Source organism: Podarcis bocagei, assembly GCF_964188305.1.
Source record: "Podarcis bocagei genome assembly, chromosome: 7".
Taxonomy (NCBI): Eukaryota; Metazoa; Chordata; class Lepidosauria; order Squamata; family Lacertidae; genus Podarcis; species Podarcis bocagei.
Genome location: NC_138132.1, coordinates 43,808,482 through 43,825,285, shown reverse-complemented (window position 1 = coordinate 43,825,285; position 16,804 = coordinate 43,808,482). Strand labels below are relative to the sequence as shown.

The 16,804-nt window shown below is 46.9% G+C and overlaps 1 protein-coding gene and 1 long non-coding RNA gene across 4 annotated transcripts in view; one reads left to right on the top strand and one right to left on the bottom strand.

Moving 5' to 3' along the window:
* MAF (MAF bZIP transcription factor) overlaps positions 1–12,164 on the bottom strand; it is a 237,317-nt gene extending 225,153 nt beyond the window's left edge. For 2 of the 3 annotated variants that reach the window (XM_081202719.1, XM_081202720.1), the window contains exon 1: positions 11,039–12,164. In XM_081202719.1, coding sequence (XP_081058845.1) covers positions 11,039–12,162 — 1,124 coding nt within the window. In that variant the 5' untranslated portion in view covers positions 12,163–12,164. Of the gene's footprint in view, positions 1–4,608; positions 4,817–11,038 lie in introns of those variants that run through there. The other variant, XM_081202718.1, reaches the window with a different exon arrangement.
* A 1,092-nt stretch (positions 12,165–13,256) lies between these two features.
* The window catches only part of LOC308591784, a 32,069-nt gene continuing 28,521 nt past the window's right edge, over positions 13,257–16,804 (top strand). Inside the window, exon 1 of the long non-coding RNA XR_014010250.1 lies at positions 13,257–13,393. This is a non-coding gene — a long non-coding RNA (uncharacterized lncRNA). The remainder of the gene's footprint in view (positions 13,394–16,804) is intronic.

Here is a 16,804-nt window from a genome sequence, read left to right as displayed (position 1 = left end):
TGTAGGCTGGTCGGATTCTTTTTTTTTTAAGCTCTCTGACTTCTCCTTTTGCTAGGAGTGCAATGATCAACCACAACCCACTTGGAAAAACAGATTGGCTCTAAAAAAAAATTCTATTCCCAAAAGATCTAAATCTTTCCCAGCGGGAGTTCAATTTCTGCCGCAGAAAATTTTCCAGCCGTGAAAAATCACCCTGAATGCGATACTAGGCACCAAAAACTGGATCCCCGGGCTGAGGGCGGGCTGGTGGGGCGGAGGTTCCGGTTCGCTCTCTCATCCTTGCTTTGCCGCCGGACAATACAAAGCGCGCCGGTTCAGAAGCGGTCAACCCCCATGAAGTCCCGAAGCCTGAAGCATTCCCAAACCGGCTTGTTATCCGCAACGCTTCCTCGCTCGAGGTTTCAAGTGGGGCTCAGTTTCCCGCTGTCAGTTGCCAGCCAAAGAACCAGCAAGTTGTGTTTGGGGGGGGGGGGTGGCTTAAGAGACTCAGAGCGCAAAATGATAGTCAGCAAAATACTGAGCCAGCACCGTATCGTTTGTAGAGGAAGCGAGGATCGGACGCCCCTGTAACATAGCTGTCAACGTTTCCCTTTTTTTAAGGGAATTTCCCTTATTCCGAATAGGATTCCTCGCAAGAAAAGGGAAAAGTTGACAGCTATGCCCTGTAACGTCGCAGTCCTCGCCATGCTGAGATATAGGGAGCCAGACCCGTCAAACTTAGTGGGAACAGGGTTTACCTCCGACGAAGCAACTATAAGATCCGGCGGGGAGGGGGGATACTTCTGCGCCTAATTTTCCACCTGTGTGCCTTTTGGTGTCAATTTTGCCCACAGATGCTTTGAAGTTCCACGGAATCCCCATGCCACACAAGGGCTTAGGATCACCTGCCGGCTTTGCGGGCAGGAGGGGTCCAGCTCTCCAAGCGACTATCGCCATTTCCACCAGGGAGGAAGCGAATTATGAAAGGGCAGTTGCTACAGTGTGAGTTTAGGGCAGCGATCCAATCCACACTTACCTGCGAGTAAGTTCCATTTAACTCTTTACTTCAGAGTAATTATGAATAGGATCGCATGACTGAGCAATGGCGTTAATGCCGCGCGTTCGCCTGGGTCCGCAGCGCACGGGACTGAGACTGAGCCGCAGGCAGCGCCTCTCCCTCAATCTGCAGATCCTAAGCAGTGAATGCCAGTTAAGCACACATAGGATCGGGCTGCGATGGCTTGCAGGTTTTTTACCTGAGGAAAGGATGTGAGGAAAAGATGTGGTCCTAAGCAGGTTCACTTTATGTTGGAGGGTCGGGGGACTTCATCCCTCTTCCTCAAAGATCCCCAGGCCAGCTGCGCGGCATGAAATGAGCGATCCTGACCACAGGAAAATCCTGCAGGATCGAAGTTTTTCGTCGCCGGTCAGCTGAGTGCTGTCTTTGAGCATTAAGGCCGCGCGGAGCAATGGCGCTCCGGCGAGTAAGGTGTGCCTGCACACCCAACTCTTTATCCTGTCTCGATTGTTAATATTCCTTGAAGTCAAGACACATCCTTTAAAAAACTTTAAAACGGGGGAAACTTAAATAAAAAACCCCATACATATTCTAGTGCCTACTACCGGGACCTCCTTCTTTTACATCTAATCTAACGAAGAAACTTTATTTAGGGAGATTTAATCGGAAACAATCTACTGAAGACGAGATCCGTGAAGGAATTTAAGTGGGAGTCCGCAAGATCCTTGGCGACCGGGCACGTGTCGATGCCTTTCTGTGTCTGCGCCAGAGATTTATTGGGGCGCGCCCACGTGTCTGAACCAGTTTGTTGGCGATGGTGGCTGCAATACTGGAATCACTTAGTAGGGTCACTCTTGCTGCAGATAAAATTCCGTGGCTCTCAATCGCCTTTACGCTTTCGTGAACGCGCGGCAGTAAATCGGGGTACCTATGGATGGATACGTGGCTGATGGTGTCTGCGTTTTCGGAGTGAGGATTAAGTGTTAACAGATGGACAGGATTCAGTTCAGGATATATGGCTTAAGAAACATATATATAACTATATATATATGATAATTCTTTTTTTGGAAACTGCCTGAATGAATCCCAGCAGCCAAAGCTGAACTCCTATGCATATTTCCTTGAAAGGAAAGTACCACTGAACCCCTCTGCGAGACTGACACCCCGATCCTATGCATTCGTGCTCGCAAGTCATTCTCACTGTGTTCAGTGGGGTTTACTCCCAGGAAAGTGCGCACAGGATCCTACGCATGCTTACCCAGGGAGCCTAGGCACACTTACCTGGGAGTAAGTCCCACTAGCATCAGTGAGGCTTTCTTCTGATCGCGCTGTTACTTGCATAATACCAAAAAAGAACAAAAGAAAGATATGGGCAAACAGATGTAGCCAATCCCCAGTGAAGTAAACATGACAAGGAAATTGTATTTTAAATACTACAAACTCCGGGGAAGACGAGGAACCGTCAGGGGGTGTGCGTGCGTGTTCCCAGTTTAGTGTGGATGCTACGAGGCCCGATCCTACGCACGTTTACTCAGAACTAAGTCGCTCTGAGTTCAGTTTAACTTACTCCCACGTAGGGCGCTCAGAGGATCGTGGCTTTTAAGGGATGCTTTGCGGCTATAGCTCCTGAAAGCGGAGCTACAAAAGTTCTGGCTGTGCACATAGACTAGAGAAGAAAGTCCCATTGGGTTTACGGGGACTTACTCCCGAGGAACCGTGTCGAAGGAAGGGGCTGCAAAGGGTCCTAAGTCAGCGCGATCTTCTGCGCGTCTACTTGGAAACAAGCCCGATTGACTTCGGCAAGACTTACACCGGTCCTAGGTAAACGTTTCCCAGCCTAAGTTCAGCTCTTCGCCGATCCAAACATGCAAGACCAAAGGAATTTATTGGAGGCTGGTCAGTTTTCTCGACCGTCTGTCCACCTGCCTCCTCTATCCCCTGGCCAAAGTTCCCTCCTGCCTAGAGGGTGGGAGAGAGCCCAAGGAGCAGATTTGGGGCCAGGTGATCGCACAATGCAAAAACCTCGGGCTTCTTCACGCCCCTCTGTCCAGCCGCTGATCGTTAAGAATAGAAAATCGGCCTTTGTTGCGTCTGAATCAACAAACCGCTGCAAATCCGGAACGCCCCTCCCCCTCCGTCCGGGGGATCGAGCACTCCTAAGGAAAAAAATGCTTGGGAAAGGGGTGTGTGCGTGCATGTGTGTGTGTGTGCTGTCTTAATCTTTCTTTGCAGCAAGGTGTATTTGAAACGCACTAGATATCGCTAGATATCAAACCCTGTCTTCAGGGGAAAAAGAGGGAGGCTTGAGATCTAGGCTGGGCGATCCCATCGTCGCTTACCTGGGAACTGGGTGCTGTGTAAACATGCCTAGAACTGGATTGTCAGAGAGAGAGACTGGAACAAAAGTGTGCCAGTTCAAAGGGCCGCAGAAAGCGGGTGATCATTATAGGGCGGGATGTGTGAAGAGAAGGGAACTCTGCGCCAAAACCGCGACGTGGTTCTTCTCTTGGAAGTTAATGAAGCGGTTTTGATTCGGAGTGTGTCGCTGCGCCGTGTGTGTGTGTGTGTGTGTGTGAGAGAGAGAGAGAGAGAGAGAGAGAGAGAGAGAGAGAGAGAGAGAGACTAAACCGGTGGATCCGGTTTCATTCGAGCAATACAGTGCGCGTGTAAACATCTTTGGGTCCCAGACGGGATTTCCCTAGACGGCAGTCGTGTGTGTGAAAGGGGTGGCGGTGGTCCCGTTGTCATTCCTCTTTTAGCAGATGGGTGTGAACAGCAAAGGTCCAGGGCTTCAGGCCAGCGGCTCAGGTTAGAATTAAACTAGACTTTTTGTGATAGTGGCTGCAAAAACGCCAAATCAGGCAGCTAAATGCCACTGAACTCACTGGAAGAAAACCAGCCCCTACGTGGTTAACTAAATCGGTGCGGGGCTCGGGGACAGCTTGATTCCAAACAGGTTCACTTCCTGAAAGTAAACCTCATAGCGTTTCCTGAAACTTACTTCGAAGTAAGCCTGCAGCATTCAGCTCGTACCTCTAAATTCCTGAACCGGTGTCCCCCTATTGCTAGCGTTGATGTTGTGTTTTTACAGAGGAGATCCCTTCAGGAAACTCCCCTAACCTCGTCATCCTAAATACTTTATAGGGAAGTTAAGTCCAGCTAGAACCGAGTGTCAGTGTTCAGATGCAGCTAGCCGAGCTGGCCAGGCAGAATTGGAGCGGCCAAAACGGCATCACTCAGACTGCCGCTCCAAATAGCCGCCATGCATTTGTGTATTTGTGTGTGTGTGTGTGTGTGTGTTGTGTAGAGAAAACCTGCATTAGTGCAAACGTCTTTTAAAAAACAAAACAAACCGTATATAAATAGTGGGAAAAGCGGGAGACTTAAAAAGCCTGTCGCCCGGTTTTGGAGGAAGTGTGTGTTTGCGTGTGAGCCGATCGATGCAGCAAAATATTCGTAAGGCCCCTTTACGACTCACCAATTTTATTCTGGCATCGGATTTCGTGGACTGCAGTCCATGAAAGTTTGCGCCATCATAAAATGCGTTAGCCTTTTAAAAGAGGCCACAAGACTTCTTCAGAAAGTGCCTGCTACCTTCCTCCCTGGGAAATACGCCTTTCTGGCTACCCTTTGAACAGGCGTCAGAGTTTCACTGCGCTTGTCTGATGGCCCCGGTGATAAATGGAGGCTTCCCTTCCCAAGCACAGCAGATGCTGCCGTCCCCGCCGTGTGGTCCCGGATAACGCGGTAGCAGATAACACTGATGTAGGCACATCGCTCGCTCGCTCGAACCAGGAAGGCAGGCCCGATGCGCTCGATCTGGTATTCAGATAGGATAGAGAAGCGGAAATGGGTAGCAAGGAAGGAATTCGGAAGGAGCGCAGAGCAAGGCATGCATTCTGCGCAGCTGAACCGGGTGGGGTGGTGGCGGGGCAATGGGAGAGAAGGGAAGCTGCCTTCTGCCGAGCCTGACCATTGATCCATCTGGCCCAGTACTGTCGACACCGACTGGCAGCGGCTCTGCGGAATTTCAGGCAGGGGACATGGCCAGCACCACCTAGAGATGCCAGGGGTTGACTCTCAGACCTTCTGCATGCAAAGCAGGTGATCTACTAAATGAGATCTGTGGTATATAAAGGGGATGGGGAGTAGGAAAGTGGAGTGGGAAAGCAGAGGGGAGAGACTTTTTATTTTTGAATCATGTATCTTGCTATTTTATAAACAAGGAGGATGGGTTTTTTTGGTTGAGAAAGACGGAGGAAGGAAAGGAAGGTGAGACAATTCTTTCTTGCACAGCTGCTGTTGGGGGGGGGGAGTTGTTTTTAGAAAGCGGAGTGGATGGGAACTGATATCTGAGGACTCTGCCCTCAAGTGTGAACCATTAAAAAAAGGTAGAGAGCCTAAGCACATTTACACCAGAGTAAGCACCATTGAAAATAACAGGGTTTACTTTCTGAGTAAATGTGCATGACTTTCCACCCTTGGCCAATTGCACTCCATTTGGGAGGAGCAAAAAGTGTTATACAGTGAACGGCCCTGATGTCAAGAACGTGTTTACTCGGGAACAAGTCATAAACTTGTTCAAGGAGCATAGAAATGCAACCTGTCTTTTACTGCAGTATATACAGCAAGCAAATGTTGTTTGTCTACCCTGTACGCGGGCTTGCAAATCACATGTGTGAACATTGAGATGCAGGTGGGAAAATCGGCAACAAGGCTGGGAACAGAACGGAGGCATTACACAACGGGGAGAAGGCGGCTGCAATCCTGCCCACACTTCCATGGGACTGAAGTCATAGAGAATTGCTTCTGAGTAAACATGCACAGGATCAGGTTGCACGTGGCACTGATTGCTTTTCACCCAGGATTTGAAGGCCAGGGCATCAGAGACCACAGAGACCTGGAGGGCCGAGTGAGGAGGGGGCCTCAGCTTCAGCAGCAGCAGAATCAATGCATCCGATGCTAACCAAACTCAATGGCAGGTGGCAGGTGGATGGTCAGGCTGATGCCCCTTCCCCAGCCCCACTGACATCTATTGAGCTGAACTTATTCTTAGAGCAGGGCAATTCTAGCAAAGCATTGCGGAGGGACGTGGCCTTGGGTGGGTTTTTTATTTTATTTTTCAAAACCTCGTCCTCCCTGAAATGAAACTTGAGCAGCCTCTCCTCCCACCGCCCACATGCCTGGCCTTCAAGGTTTCACGTTACACATCTTGATCCATTTCCTTACTTACACATCATTTGCAAAAAATAATTCTGATAAAGTAAAAAAAATGTGAAAAGTCACCCTCCCTTCCAATTGAAATGATGAAAAGGAGAAGGCTCAGCTGTTCATAAAAGGGCCACTGATAGAGGACTGCAGAATACAGAGCTGTTCTCTCCCCCCACAATGTCCTACAAGGGGGGTAGCTTCCTCCTCCTTGTAAACTTTGTCCTGTACTTTAGCTTGTTCTCCAAGGCCCAGGGGCAAAACACATATCCAATTTACCCCATTCTTCATTTTGTCCTCTCTCTCCTTAGAAATCATAACAGGAACTGAAAGCAACTTTGGGATGCATCAGCTGCTGCAGCTTTTGCAAGAAGAAATGGGGATTATATTTTGCTCCCTGCCCCCTATAACATGCTAATTGAACTGTGCCTCTTTTCTTGGGTGGGGGGAGAATGTTTGCAAATGTAAGATCTGCTTATGCAAGGGAAATCCTAACAGTCTGCAAGCGGCAAGGTGAATTCTTCCCTGCATTGGGCCTGCCTGAGCTAAGGAAAAGACCTCAGCAAGGTGAGAGCCACTGAGAGTCTGTGGAACTTTTGGCAAGGAGTTCAAACATTTGAAGAAGCGAAGGGGGAGGGAAGAGGAGGAGTGGTGGTGGTGAGAGAAAGCCCTACTATCTTTATAAGAGCAAATAATTTTCTGATTGGCCAATTGCAGGCAGTTTACCCTCCGCTTACACATTAACTTGCCTAGAGAGCACTGCAGTGATGCAGCCTATCGAACTTGCCTGGGCTATCAGAAGGTCAAGTGCTAAAGGACATGTGTGTGGCTTTCTGGAGGAGGAGGTTGGGCAACTAGGTGGTTGTCAAAGAAAAGTAGATGGAGATGGGGGGAGGCGGAAGAGAGAGAGAGAGAAGCAGCAGCAGCAGCAACAGCAGCAGCAGCAACTTAATCCTGCACACTTCAAGGCCTTTCCAGTCCCTCTAGATTAATGTGGATCTAAATGCTCCATGCACACTTAAAAGGGCTACTTGGTTTAAGCTTTTCCTGGGCCACAGGATCTGTAAAACACACATTTACAGACACACCAATTCACTCCCAGAGAGAGAACAAGACTGAGCAGTGAGGGGGAAATGCAGGCAACACACTACCTCTGTTTTAGTCTCAGATTGAGGCCACAACTTTGTTTAAATGCCTGGCGACCTTTGCCCTGGCTCAGCACAGGTTTAAAAGCAGTACCTTGTAAAGTTTTACAGGACAGAGCCCACCTGCAAATTCAAACAGGGCTTAGTTCTCAGCAGTTTCCTGAGCCCCTCCTATTCGCCTCCCTCCACCTCCACCTGCAACTCCCCTGTCCCCCCCCCCCAATGCTGGTTGTAGTGTAGGGAACAGGTGAGTTGGTGGAGAGTTCACCCTCTCCTGCATGCTTTCCCAAAGTGACTTAAAAGCAAAACTACAGCTGGTGGAGTTCTGAGATCTTGAAAAACTGGATTGAGCATTCAGAAAAGTAGATCCTGAGTTCCATCCAGGAACTCAGGACGCAAATCCAGCTCACTCCCAGATACTATTGCAGTCAGTTTACACTACAGGAACACCACAGCATCAAGTGTTCTATGGAGGATTTTTGACAGTGACAAAGAAAAGGTCCCAACAGAAGTCTCCCTTTCTAGTCCTCAAGGGTAAAGCGCCAGATCCTTTTTTTCTTTGAAAAGTGGCAACCATTGTTGATACTTACTTATATTTCTCCTCTCCTGAGAAAGTTCACCAGAAAAATGGGCTAGCAAAATACACCATAAATGACTGAAACAAAAACACTTAAAATGGAATGGGGAGTAGTGTTGGGGGATGGGAGGAAGGAGGAGAGAGTGCGAATCTGGTGGAATTTTTGACTTTTTTTGAATGGGCAAACTTCCCGCCCTACGCCATATCGCAAGCGGCTTTTGAAAAACAACATCCTGTTTCAAAAGCAGTTGCACATCATGGGGAAACAGGGTTAAGCCCTCCCCCCTGCCCCTCTCGGTGGTGAATTAGTTTTGTGGTCCATTGGATTCTAGCCACATCTTTAAAATTCCCGCCCTACGTCAATAAAGGAATAGGTAAGAAGAAAAACCTAGGATGCACAGCCCAGTTTACCTGACTTCAATAAGAGGGTGCAAAATCCCCTCCTTTTGTTATATTCTACCATAAAACAATGAAAACCAAAGTCACAACTCTTACTTGAGACCTGTGGCTTAAATAATCACGGAAGGGGAAGAGTCTGAATGCCTTTTAGAAATATTACAGAACCAAAAAAGTTAAGCCTAGTACCCAAGAAGCCATGCTTCTTCACCTACCTGTGAGAAAACAGAGCTCTGGTGGGCAGCAATTCCCACCTTGCCTGAAACTTAGGCAGCCCATTCCTTCACCCATCTTATCTATTTAGTAGATAAACTGTGTTAGCAGACCACTCTCCCTCTCAACACCCCACCCAATATAATACTTTTAAAGAGCCGGCTTTACTTTTTGTTGATGGTGGTGAGGGAAGCTACAAACTAATGAAACTGAATATAGAATCAAAAATGCAGTTTATTATAGTAGATTATTCTTTCTTTTTGATATAACCGTAAAGTTGAAAAATGAAAGAAAGCACATAAGGAACATCACACATGGTTAGTTAGTAACTCAATATATAAAACAATTTTGCACAGCAAAATATGTAAAAGGGGAAAAAAGTAACTGACAAGATTTTTTTATATTTATTGTGGTAAGATTTACTTTCCATTTTTAAAGACAGGATTATCACTCCCTGAAAATAAAATTTGCTGATTAATGCCTTTAAAACTTTGTGATTTTTGTGAAGTTACAGAAAATCCAGTTCTGCACCACAATACAACTGTAAAAAAATCTGCATCATTTAAAAAAACTGAGCAGTAATGCCATCTTTGTAACTGCATAAATCGTATTAGCATCCTAGACAGGTTTGTAATGGTTTATATTTTATGCTTCAGGTTATATCTTAGTGCAATTCAGTCCCAAATATTTCAATTTCCAAAAAAAAGCCCCAAAACAAAACCCAACTATACAGTTTGAACACAAAATGCCCCTATTAATAATATAAAGAGGGGGGGCTCCCCTTTTAATACTTTGGTTTCCAAAAACAGTCAGTGGCATAGCAAGGTCTACATTTACCCAACTTATACTTAAGTTGCAATCACATGCTGTATAAACTACTTTTTAAAAAACCAGTCCCGTTGTAAATTCTACCCCCTTTTAACATCAAGACAGTCAACAATTTAGTGCATCATTTTTTTAAAAAGGATCCACAGCTAAACAGACCTAACTCTTTTGAATGTATCTATAACATTTCTTTTTTCTGTAGCATACATTTGAACTGGTGCTAACAGACAATAAAAGCTAGAATTAAATTATATACCAGGAACCCAGAGCATTCCAACATTTGACAATGGCCAAAAGGAAAATAAAAACAAAAAATAGCAGAAATGGGGCAGATCATTCCAACATAAATTTTCGACTGCTTTAAGCAACAGCATAGTTTTCAAAACCCACAAATTGGAAGTGAATCTTTTTTTATGCGTAAGTTTTAAAACTTTCCCCCCAAAGTTCTTTTTAGAAATCATATTAAGGGTAATCACAATCCATTCTGGGCTTTTCTCTCTCTCCTTTTCTTTCTTTTTAAAGAAGGGATGTATCAATGCATTAAAAAGAAATCTGAAGTTCTGAGCAACTCAAAGCAGTTTCCAGAGTAGATGAAAACTTGAATGGGGAGGAAGTAGCCCCAAAAAGGTTGCACTTTTTTGTTTTCAGTTCAAAAAAGTGTTGAGGCAATAAAACTAAAAAGGATGAATGTCATGCCGTTACAGTCTCCGAAGTCCATATCCAAGCAAAAGAAAAAATATATATACCATACATGTCCAGCATGCAGGGCTTTTATCAATATATTGTCTTTGTTTTCTCCCCATAGTCTTTTGAAACAGTTACATAGTTAATAGATGCTAAGACAAAATAGCAAGCATAATAAATGGATGAGATGAGTATGGGAATCTAATGGCATACTAAAAGTTTCACCATTTGGCAGGGCAAGGCCAAAACTCACATCATGAACACATGGGAGGTGGATGAGGGCTTCAATCTGGCAGGTTGATCTAGATATATTCTCTAGGTTTAGCACAACAGATGGAACTCAGCAAGCCAAAGTCTTAAAATAATTTTATAATAACTTTCCGTGTGTGTGTGTGTGTGTGTCTGTCTATTCCAGATTCAAAACCCATTTGAAGAACTCAGGATGGTGAAAAGGAAAAGTAACTTTTTTTGTACTTTGAACACAGCAAACGTAAAAAGGGGAGGAAAAAACACTTCATTAACACTATATATATATATATATATATATATATATATATATATATATATATATATAGTGGAGGGCAGGTTTCAAGGGCTGAGCAAACTTCAGATTGAAGTAGTGAGTTGGTGGTGGAAAGTTGGATTTCAACACACACACAAGTGCCCAGCAAGGAGCCCCCACAAAAGTTTAAAAAAATCATAAACTTGTATAAGGTTTGCTATTGCTGAGTCAATCCACCTTAAAAAAAATAAACAACCCAAAGTTGAGGTTGCTGTTTCCCCCCAGAAAAAGATATTATCATTATTATTAACAGTGGAGACGTGGTGGCCAGTTTGATTGCTTTATAGCAAGCTGCCCCCCCCCTCGCCCCAAGCCGCGTGGAGAAACTTTTGCGCGCACGTGTGTATGTGTGCTAAAGGTGTTACGAGGCTGCCGGGGAAGTAGGGGGTGCAGGTTGGAGGTGGTGGGGAGAGAGGAAGACCACAACTCACATGAAAAACTCTGGAGAGGATGGGTTGTCGCTGCTGGAGCCGTTTTCTCTGAACCCATTGCTGACCAATTTCTCGTATTTTTCCTTGTAGGCGTCCCTCTCCCGGACCAGCCTGGAGATTTCCTGCTTGAGATGCTCCACTTGCTGCAGGAGCTGGTTCTTCTCGGACTCCAAGACGTGCCGCTGCTGGACCCTCTTGAAGCGGCAGGACTGCGCGTAGCCTCGGTTCTTGAGGGTCCGCCGCTTCTGCTTCAGCCGGATGACCTCTTCCTTGCTGACGCCGCGCAGCTGCCGGTTGAGTTCCCTCACCGACATGGTCACCAGCTGCTCGTCCGAGAAGCGGTCGTCGAAATGCAAGCTGCCGCCGCCGCCGCCGTGGTGAGGGTGGTGGAGACCCCCGCCGCCGCCGCCTCCTCCGCCGGCGCTGCTGCTGCTGCTGCTGCTACTGCTGCTGCTGCTGCCCGAGGACTGCACGCTGCCCGGCTGCTGGTGGTGGTGATGGTGGTGGTGGCCCCCGGCCGGGTGGTGGTGGTGGTGGTAATGGGGCGCGCCGCCGCCGTTCTGCTGCTGCTGCTGCTGCTGAGCCGCCGCGATCACCGCTGACACCACGGCGGCCGCCGAGCCCATGTCGTCGGGCTGCATGGATCCCCCCGGGCCGGTGCCGCCGCCGCCGGCTGCCGCTGCGGCGGCGGCGGCCGCGGCCAGCTGCTGCCCTCTAGCATAGCCATCGAAGCCCGGCGCGCTCTGGAGCTGGTGGTGGCTGTTGTTGATGAGCGCCTCCACGGCGTCTTCCGGGCTGAAGCCCAGCGCCTCGGGGTTGAGCTGCTGCGGGTAGCCGGTCATCCAGTAGTAGTCTTCCAAGTGCGTCTTCTGGTCGCTGCCGCCCGAGCCCGGGCTGGGCGCCGAGAAGCTGGGCGACGGCGGCACCGAGCTGCAGGGCGTGCTCATCGGGGTGGAAGAGAGCGAGCCCCCAGCGATCAAGCGGCCGCACTGGCTGATAATGCGGTCGGTCTCCACCGGCTCCTTTTTCACTTCAAACTTCATCAGATCGAAGTCATTAACATATTCCATGGCCAAGGGACTGGTGGGCAGGTCGGAGCTGTTCAGGGCCAGCTCGGATGCCATCCTTTTGCTGGGGGTGCCGCCGCCGCCAGTCCTCCAGAAAGGGTGCACTCCCGGAGCGAGGGGGCTGCTCTGACTTGCGAGCGGGTGAGCCAGTTTGAGGCTTTGCAAGAGCTCGGCGCCGCTGCTCTCGGGGTGCCTGCGCGGCTCTCGCTCCCTCGCGCTCCCCCCGCGCCTGCCTGCCTGCCTGCCGCTCTCCCGCTTTGGCAAGGCTCGGCTCCAAGCTGCAGCGAGCTTCCCTTCGCGAAGAACAGCCACGCGGGTGCAGCCGGCGGACCGCAGGCAGCTGCCTCGCTCGCTCGCTCTTCTGCCTCTACTTAGTCGCCCTTTGCATCAGGCTGCGCTGGATTGCTTTGGCTTTTCTCTCGCTCTCTCCCCCTTCGCGCTCTCTCTCTCCTCTCCCCCCCCCTCGCCTCCCTCCCCCTCTCTCCCCTGTGCGCGCTCTCTCTCTCTCTCTGCTCTGCAGCTTTGCAGAGGAAAAAGGTTGCTTTAAGTTGTTGTTTGCAACGGTTGTTTGGATTTCTTTCTTTCTCAACACTTCAGGGTCTCTTTCCTTCTGGACTGCTTTCTCTTTTTTTTCATGCCCGGTGCAAAAACGAAGAGAGAGACAGTTTCACCATCAGGGGAGGGGGAGAAGGAAAAAATAAAAAGAGAGAGAGGAGGTAAGTAACTATTACTACTTCTTTAGAAAAAGCGAAAGAAAGAAAAAACCCTTGGAAAATAATACTGTCTGGGGTCAATGGTATGACCCAAAATAACAAGCAGGTTTTTTTCCCCTTAAAAAAAAGAAAAGAAACTCAACTCCCAAGCTCCAGCAACAAGATGAAAAAATATTTTAAAGAGCTCATCCAGGAGGAGAGTTTAAAAGCATTGCTGAGTTTTATAGCGCTCCTGACGTCAAGCTTTCAAATGGGAAATTGACTCCGAGTCCCGGCCAATCCGATGCCGCGAACCCGGCCCTCTTTAGCATAATAGTATAGAAACAAGGAAACTTTTCGAAGCTGTCAATCAGGGGCCAATCAGCTGACTGTCAGCTGGGACCAGAACTTTTTAACTCCTTCCTGACTGAAAGCGATTTTCCGGAGTCCCTCGGAAGGGGACTCACCATTTTTCATTCTTCAAAAGCGGGGGGCAGAGCCCCTATTTATCTCCACCGGGCATTACAGTTAGGAATAGAGAAAAGCCAAGGGGATGTTTTGTCTCGTGGCTGGGGATGGCTGGTGGTGTTCAGTAGGTAAGGATGCTCCCTAACCTTCCTTGCTTGTGTGAGTGCTTGCATGCGTTGGCTTGTACACCTCGAGCTAACTTTTTTTCTAGGTTGGTAGCGTTTGCAAAAAAATAAATAAATGTGTCTGTTTGGTTAACACTGATCTCCGCGTTGGGACTTTGCCCGGAGTTGTCCTAAGGCTTGATCTTCGCCCACCCTTTCCCCCCTTAAGCACCCCCCCCGCCCGCGTGGAGCAGACACGCGCTCACAGATTCCAAATTTCAAAAATTGCGAGGAGTGATCTAGCGAGGACACGTGCTAAAGAGAGCGAGGAGGCTGGGGTTCCACGGACTTCCGGGGGTGGTGGAAGAAGATTATACACCACACCAGCTCAATCTTTTCTTCCTTTCCGCGGGGAGAAGGATGGGTCAGTGATGGGGATGAACGGTGCTGTTGGATAGCCCTCGTGGCTCCAACTCGCATCAGCATCTTTGGAGGACTTATGGTCTTGGGAAGAGTTAATCCGGAGAGCATTTCTCTCCAACCGCCCCCCCCCCCGCATCCCCAAGCAGGAGCAAGTCCAAGACTTTCCTCTTTACAAATTTCAGACACCCTTTGGCCTTTGCTCCGGTGTCATGGAACCATCTGATTTCGCAAGCCGCGCCTCTGCTTCATTTTTTTTTCATTTTTCTTCTTCCGATACCCGATCTCCCCGCCCACCTCCCATCGATGGATCTGCGAGAGGGTCAAAATGTTAAGAAAAGTTGCTAATTGCCAGCCACCGGCAGCCCGCTTCCCGCCTCTCCCCTCCCCCGCGGTCAATGGCTTTGCATAGTAACAAATAAAGTTTTGCCTTAAAAGATGTCCCAAGTTTTAAATGAACTGCATTTGAAGAAATAGCGACAGAGTCCCTTAATATTATTTATCCAGATCCTCTTTGGAAATGGGTGGCGATCTATTCATTTAATACGCAAAATAATAATAACAATATTAATAATAATCGCGTGTCGTTTCTCTCTTTTGGAGGGGAGACGGGGGCGGGGGAAGGAATGTCGCCTAAAACAAACAACGCCGAAAAGCTGCGCGAAGTGAAAAAATCCTGCTTGAATGGGTTCCGTTTAAACCTCGACAGCGCCACCTTTCGGCACAGATCGGTTTCGAGTTGAACAGCTTCCAATTTTTTAGATGAAGGAAAAAAATTCCATAAAATAAAAGCCCTTTTTAAAAAAGAGAGAGAAAAAGGAAAGTTTAGAGCTGGCAGCGCTTGCACGACAGCCTGACATTAACCCCTCGAAGTCAATGGATTCTCGAAGCTATAAACCTCTGTAATTTCTCTATTTAGGATGCAGCCTGCAGTATTTTTCAAGGAAGTGAGAAGGAAAGGGGATTGTTCCTGGTAGCGGTGTCTGTTCCAGGGATGTGTGTGAGAGAGAGGGAGAGAGATAAGACAAAAATCTTTAAAACTGCCAGCCTTGATTTTCAACTGACTTTATGGCAACATCAATAGAATTAAAGTTACTTGTAATTCAGTGATAAATGAGATGTCTCTAGTAAGTAAGATTAAGTGCAGTGCTATAAAGTTGTTTATCTGAAAAGTAATTCTCAGAAACCCGACTCCTGACACTTAGTCATATATTAAACCAGCCTTTTGAACATTGTACTTCAGTGCAATGGCTTCTGCATGTTTTCAGAATTTCCTGTTTAAAATTTTATACTAAGTAGCTGTTTGTAGAGGCTTCTCATCTGACTTCGAAGTCCTCATTCCCAGTAGTAACAAAATCCCAGGTTGGTAAAGAAAATATGTGTTTTGCGTATTCTGACATATCTCAGCCTTTGCAGTCAGGATTTTTAATATCAAGGTATGCCACGTGTGTCATCCACAGACTTTTACACAAGACTTTTGAGTGTGTCACAAGCTGATAACAAAGCTGAAAAAATGTGTGTGAATGCTAATTATTGTGGGTCACTATAAGGGAATAATGTAAAAGCTGAGGTCTCAGGTGAAACTTGAGAAAACAGTATTTATGAGAAAGTTAATAGGATGTGTCCAGTTTGATTTCCCATTTTGGAGGACTTGGTTGGAATTGTCAACAAAAACTACTCACTCATCCTCATAAATCTCAACCACGACAGTCTAATTCCTTCTATTTGGTTTTTCCCGGAGCAAGATGAATGTTGCACGATAGATCACTTAGCTCCTTCCCTCCCATGAATCACAGCCATGTGTGAATACTTTTAAATGAAAACTTATTGCTCTTTGGCAATTCACACTTGCAGCAATTGCACGGAATTAGAAACATCTCCTCAGTGGGAGGGGCACAAAAACAAAACCAGTCTCTTTGGACAGAGGCATTTTAACATGCTATATCTCCAGAATTAGTGTGTGTCCTCCCCCTCCCAAACCTGAGTAAGCTTTGAAAGCTAAAACAGGGAATTCAAAGTACTGTATTGTGTGGCTAACACAATCTGAGCTGATATTTAGCAATGCAAATAAAGTGCTGTTAACTCAACTGGGCTCTGGCCCCCAAAATATCAAATCAAATTACTGGTTATGCCAGATTATCCTTATTTGACTGTTCGAGGTGACGGGACTGTCAAATGTTGTCTATTATGTAGCACGCCATGGGGACTGTGAACAGTTTTAAAGAAAACCTTCGAAAGGAAGACCACGACTGTCCTCTTTCCTGCAACATATAATTCTCATTTTGGCAGCATTTTCCTGTATTATTTAGCTTCTCACAATGGATGTCTAAACATTTACAGTTCTCTATTAGGAGTGTTTCTTCTCTAACAATTGCACACTTTCATTTCAATTAGAGGCATTCAACCCTCTGTCTTTCTGCAGCAATGACAGGCCAAATTCCCTCAGTCTGCCCCCCCTGCTATTTTTTGTTTGCTTGAAGTCTTTCTATCAATCTACAATCACTAATGCCCTGCTTTAATATTCTCCTTTTCAATAATTGCCCTGTTGAAGAAAGCACAGTTTAAAACTGGGGTTCCACATGCTAACTTCAGTTACTTAAAAACCTCCTGAATTGGAGTAGATGCATGCATGTATGTCTGTGTTTGTATATGCCTATTTATCTCTACTTATATTTATTTTCTGCAGAAAAGTACAAACGATTCAATGCAATATGTAACACTGTCAGTGTACCATCCCTGCCTCAGTGAAGGGGGCAGGGGAAGCCTCAAGTGCATATGAAAGACTTCCTTAGCTGAGTAAACAAGCAGAGGATGGTTTAGAAAGTAGGCAATACACCTCTTGTGAGTTATATTGACTTTGAGTGTCATTTGTTATGACTTAAACAAACTCATCTATCAAGGCCAGCACATTAAGTACAGTTACTGCACCTTTTGTTTATCCAGTGTCTTATTTTATGGCGCAGAACTGAATGGTGTCCGCTGAATTTAAGTATGAAAAGCAACCAAATTGATTTC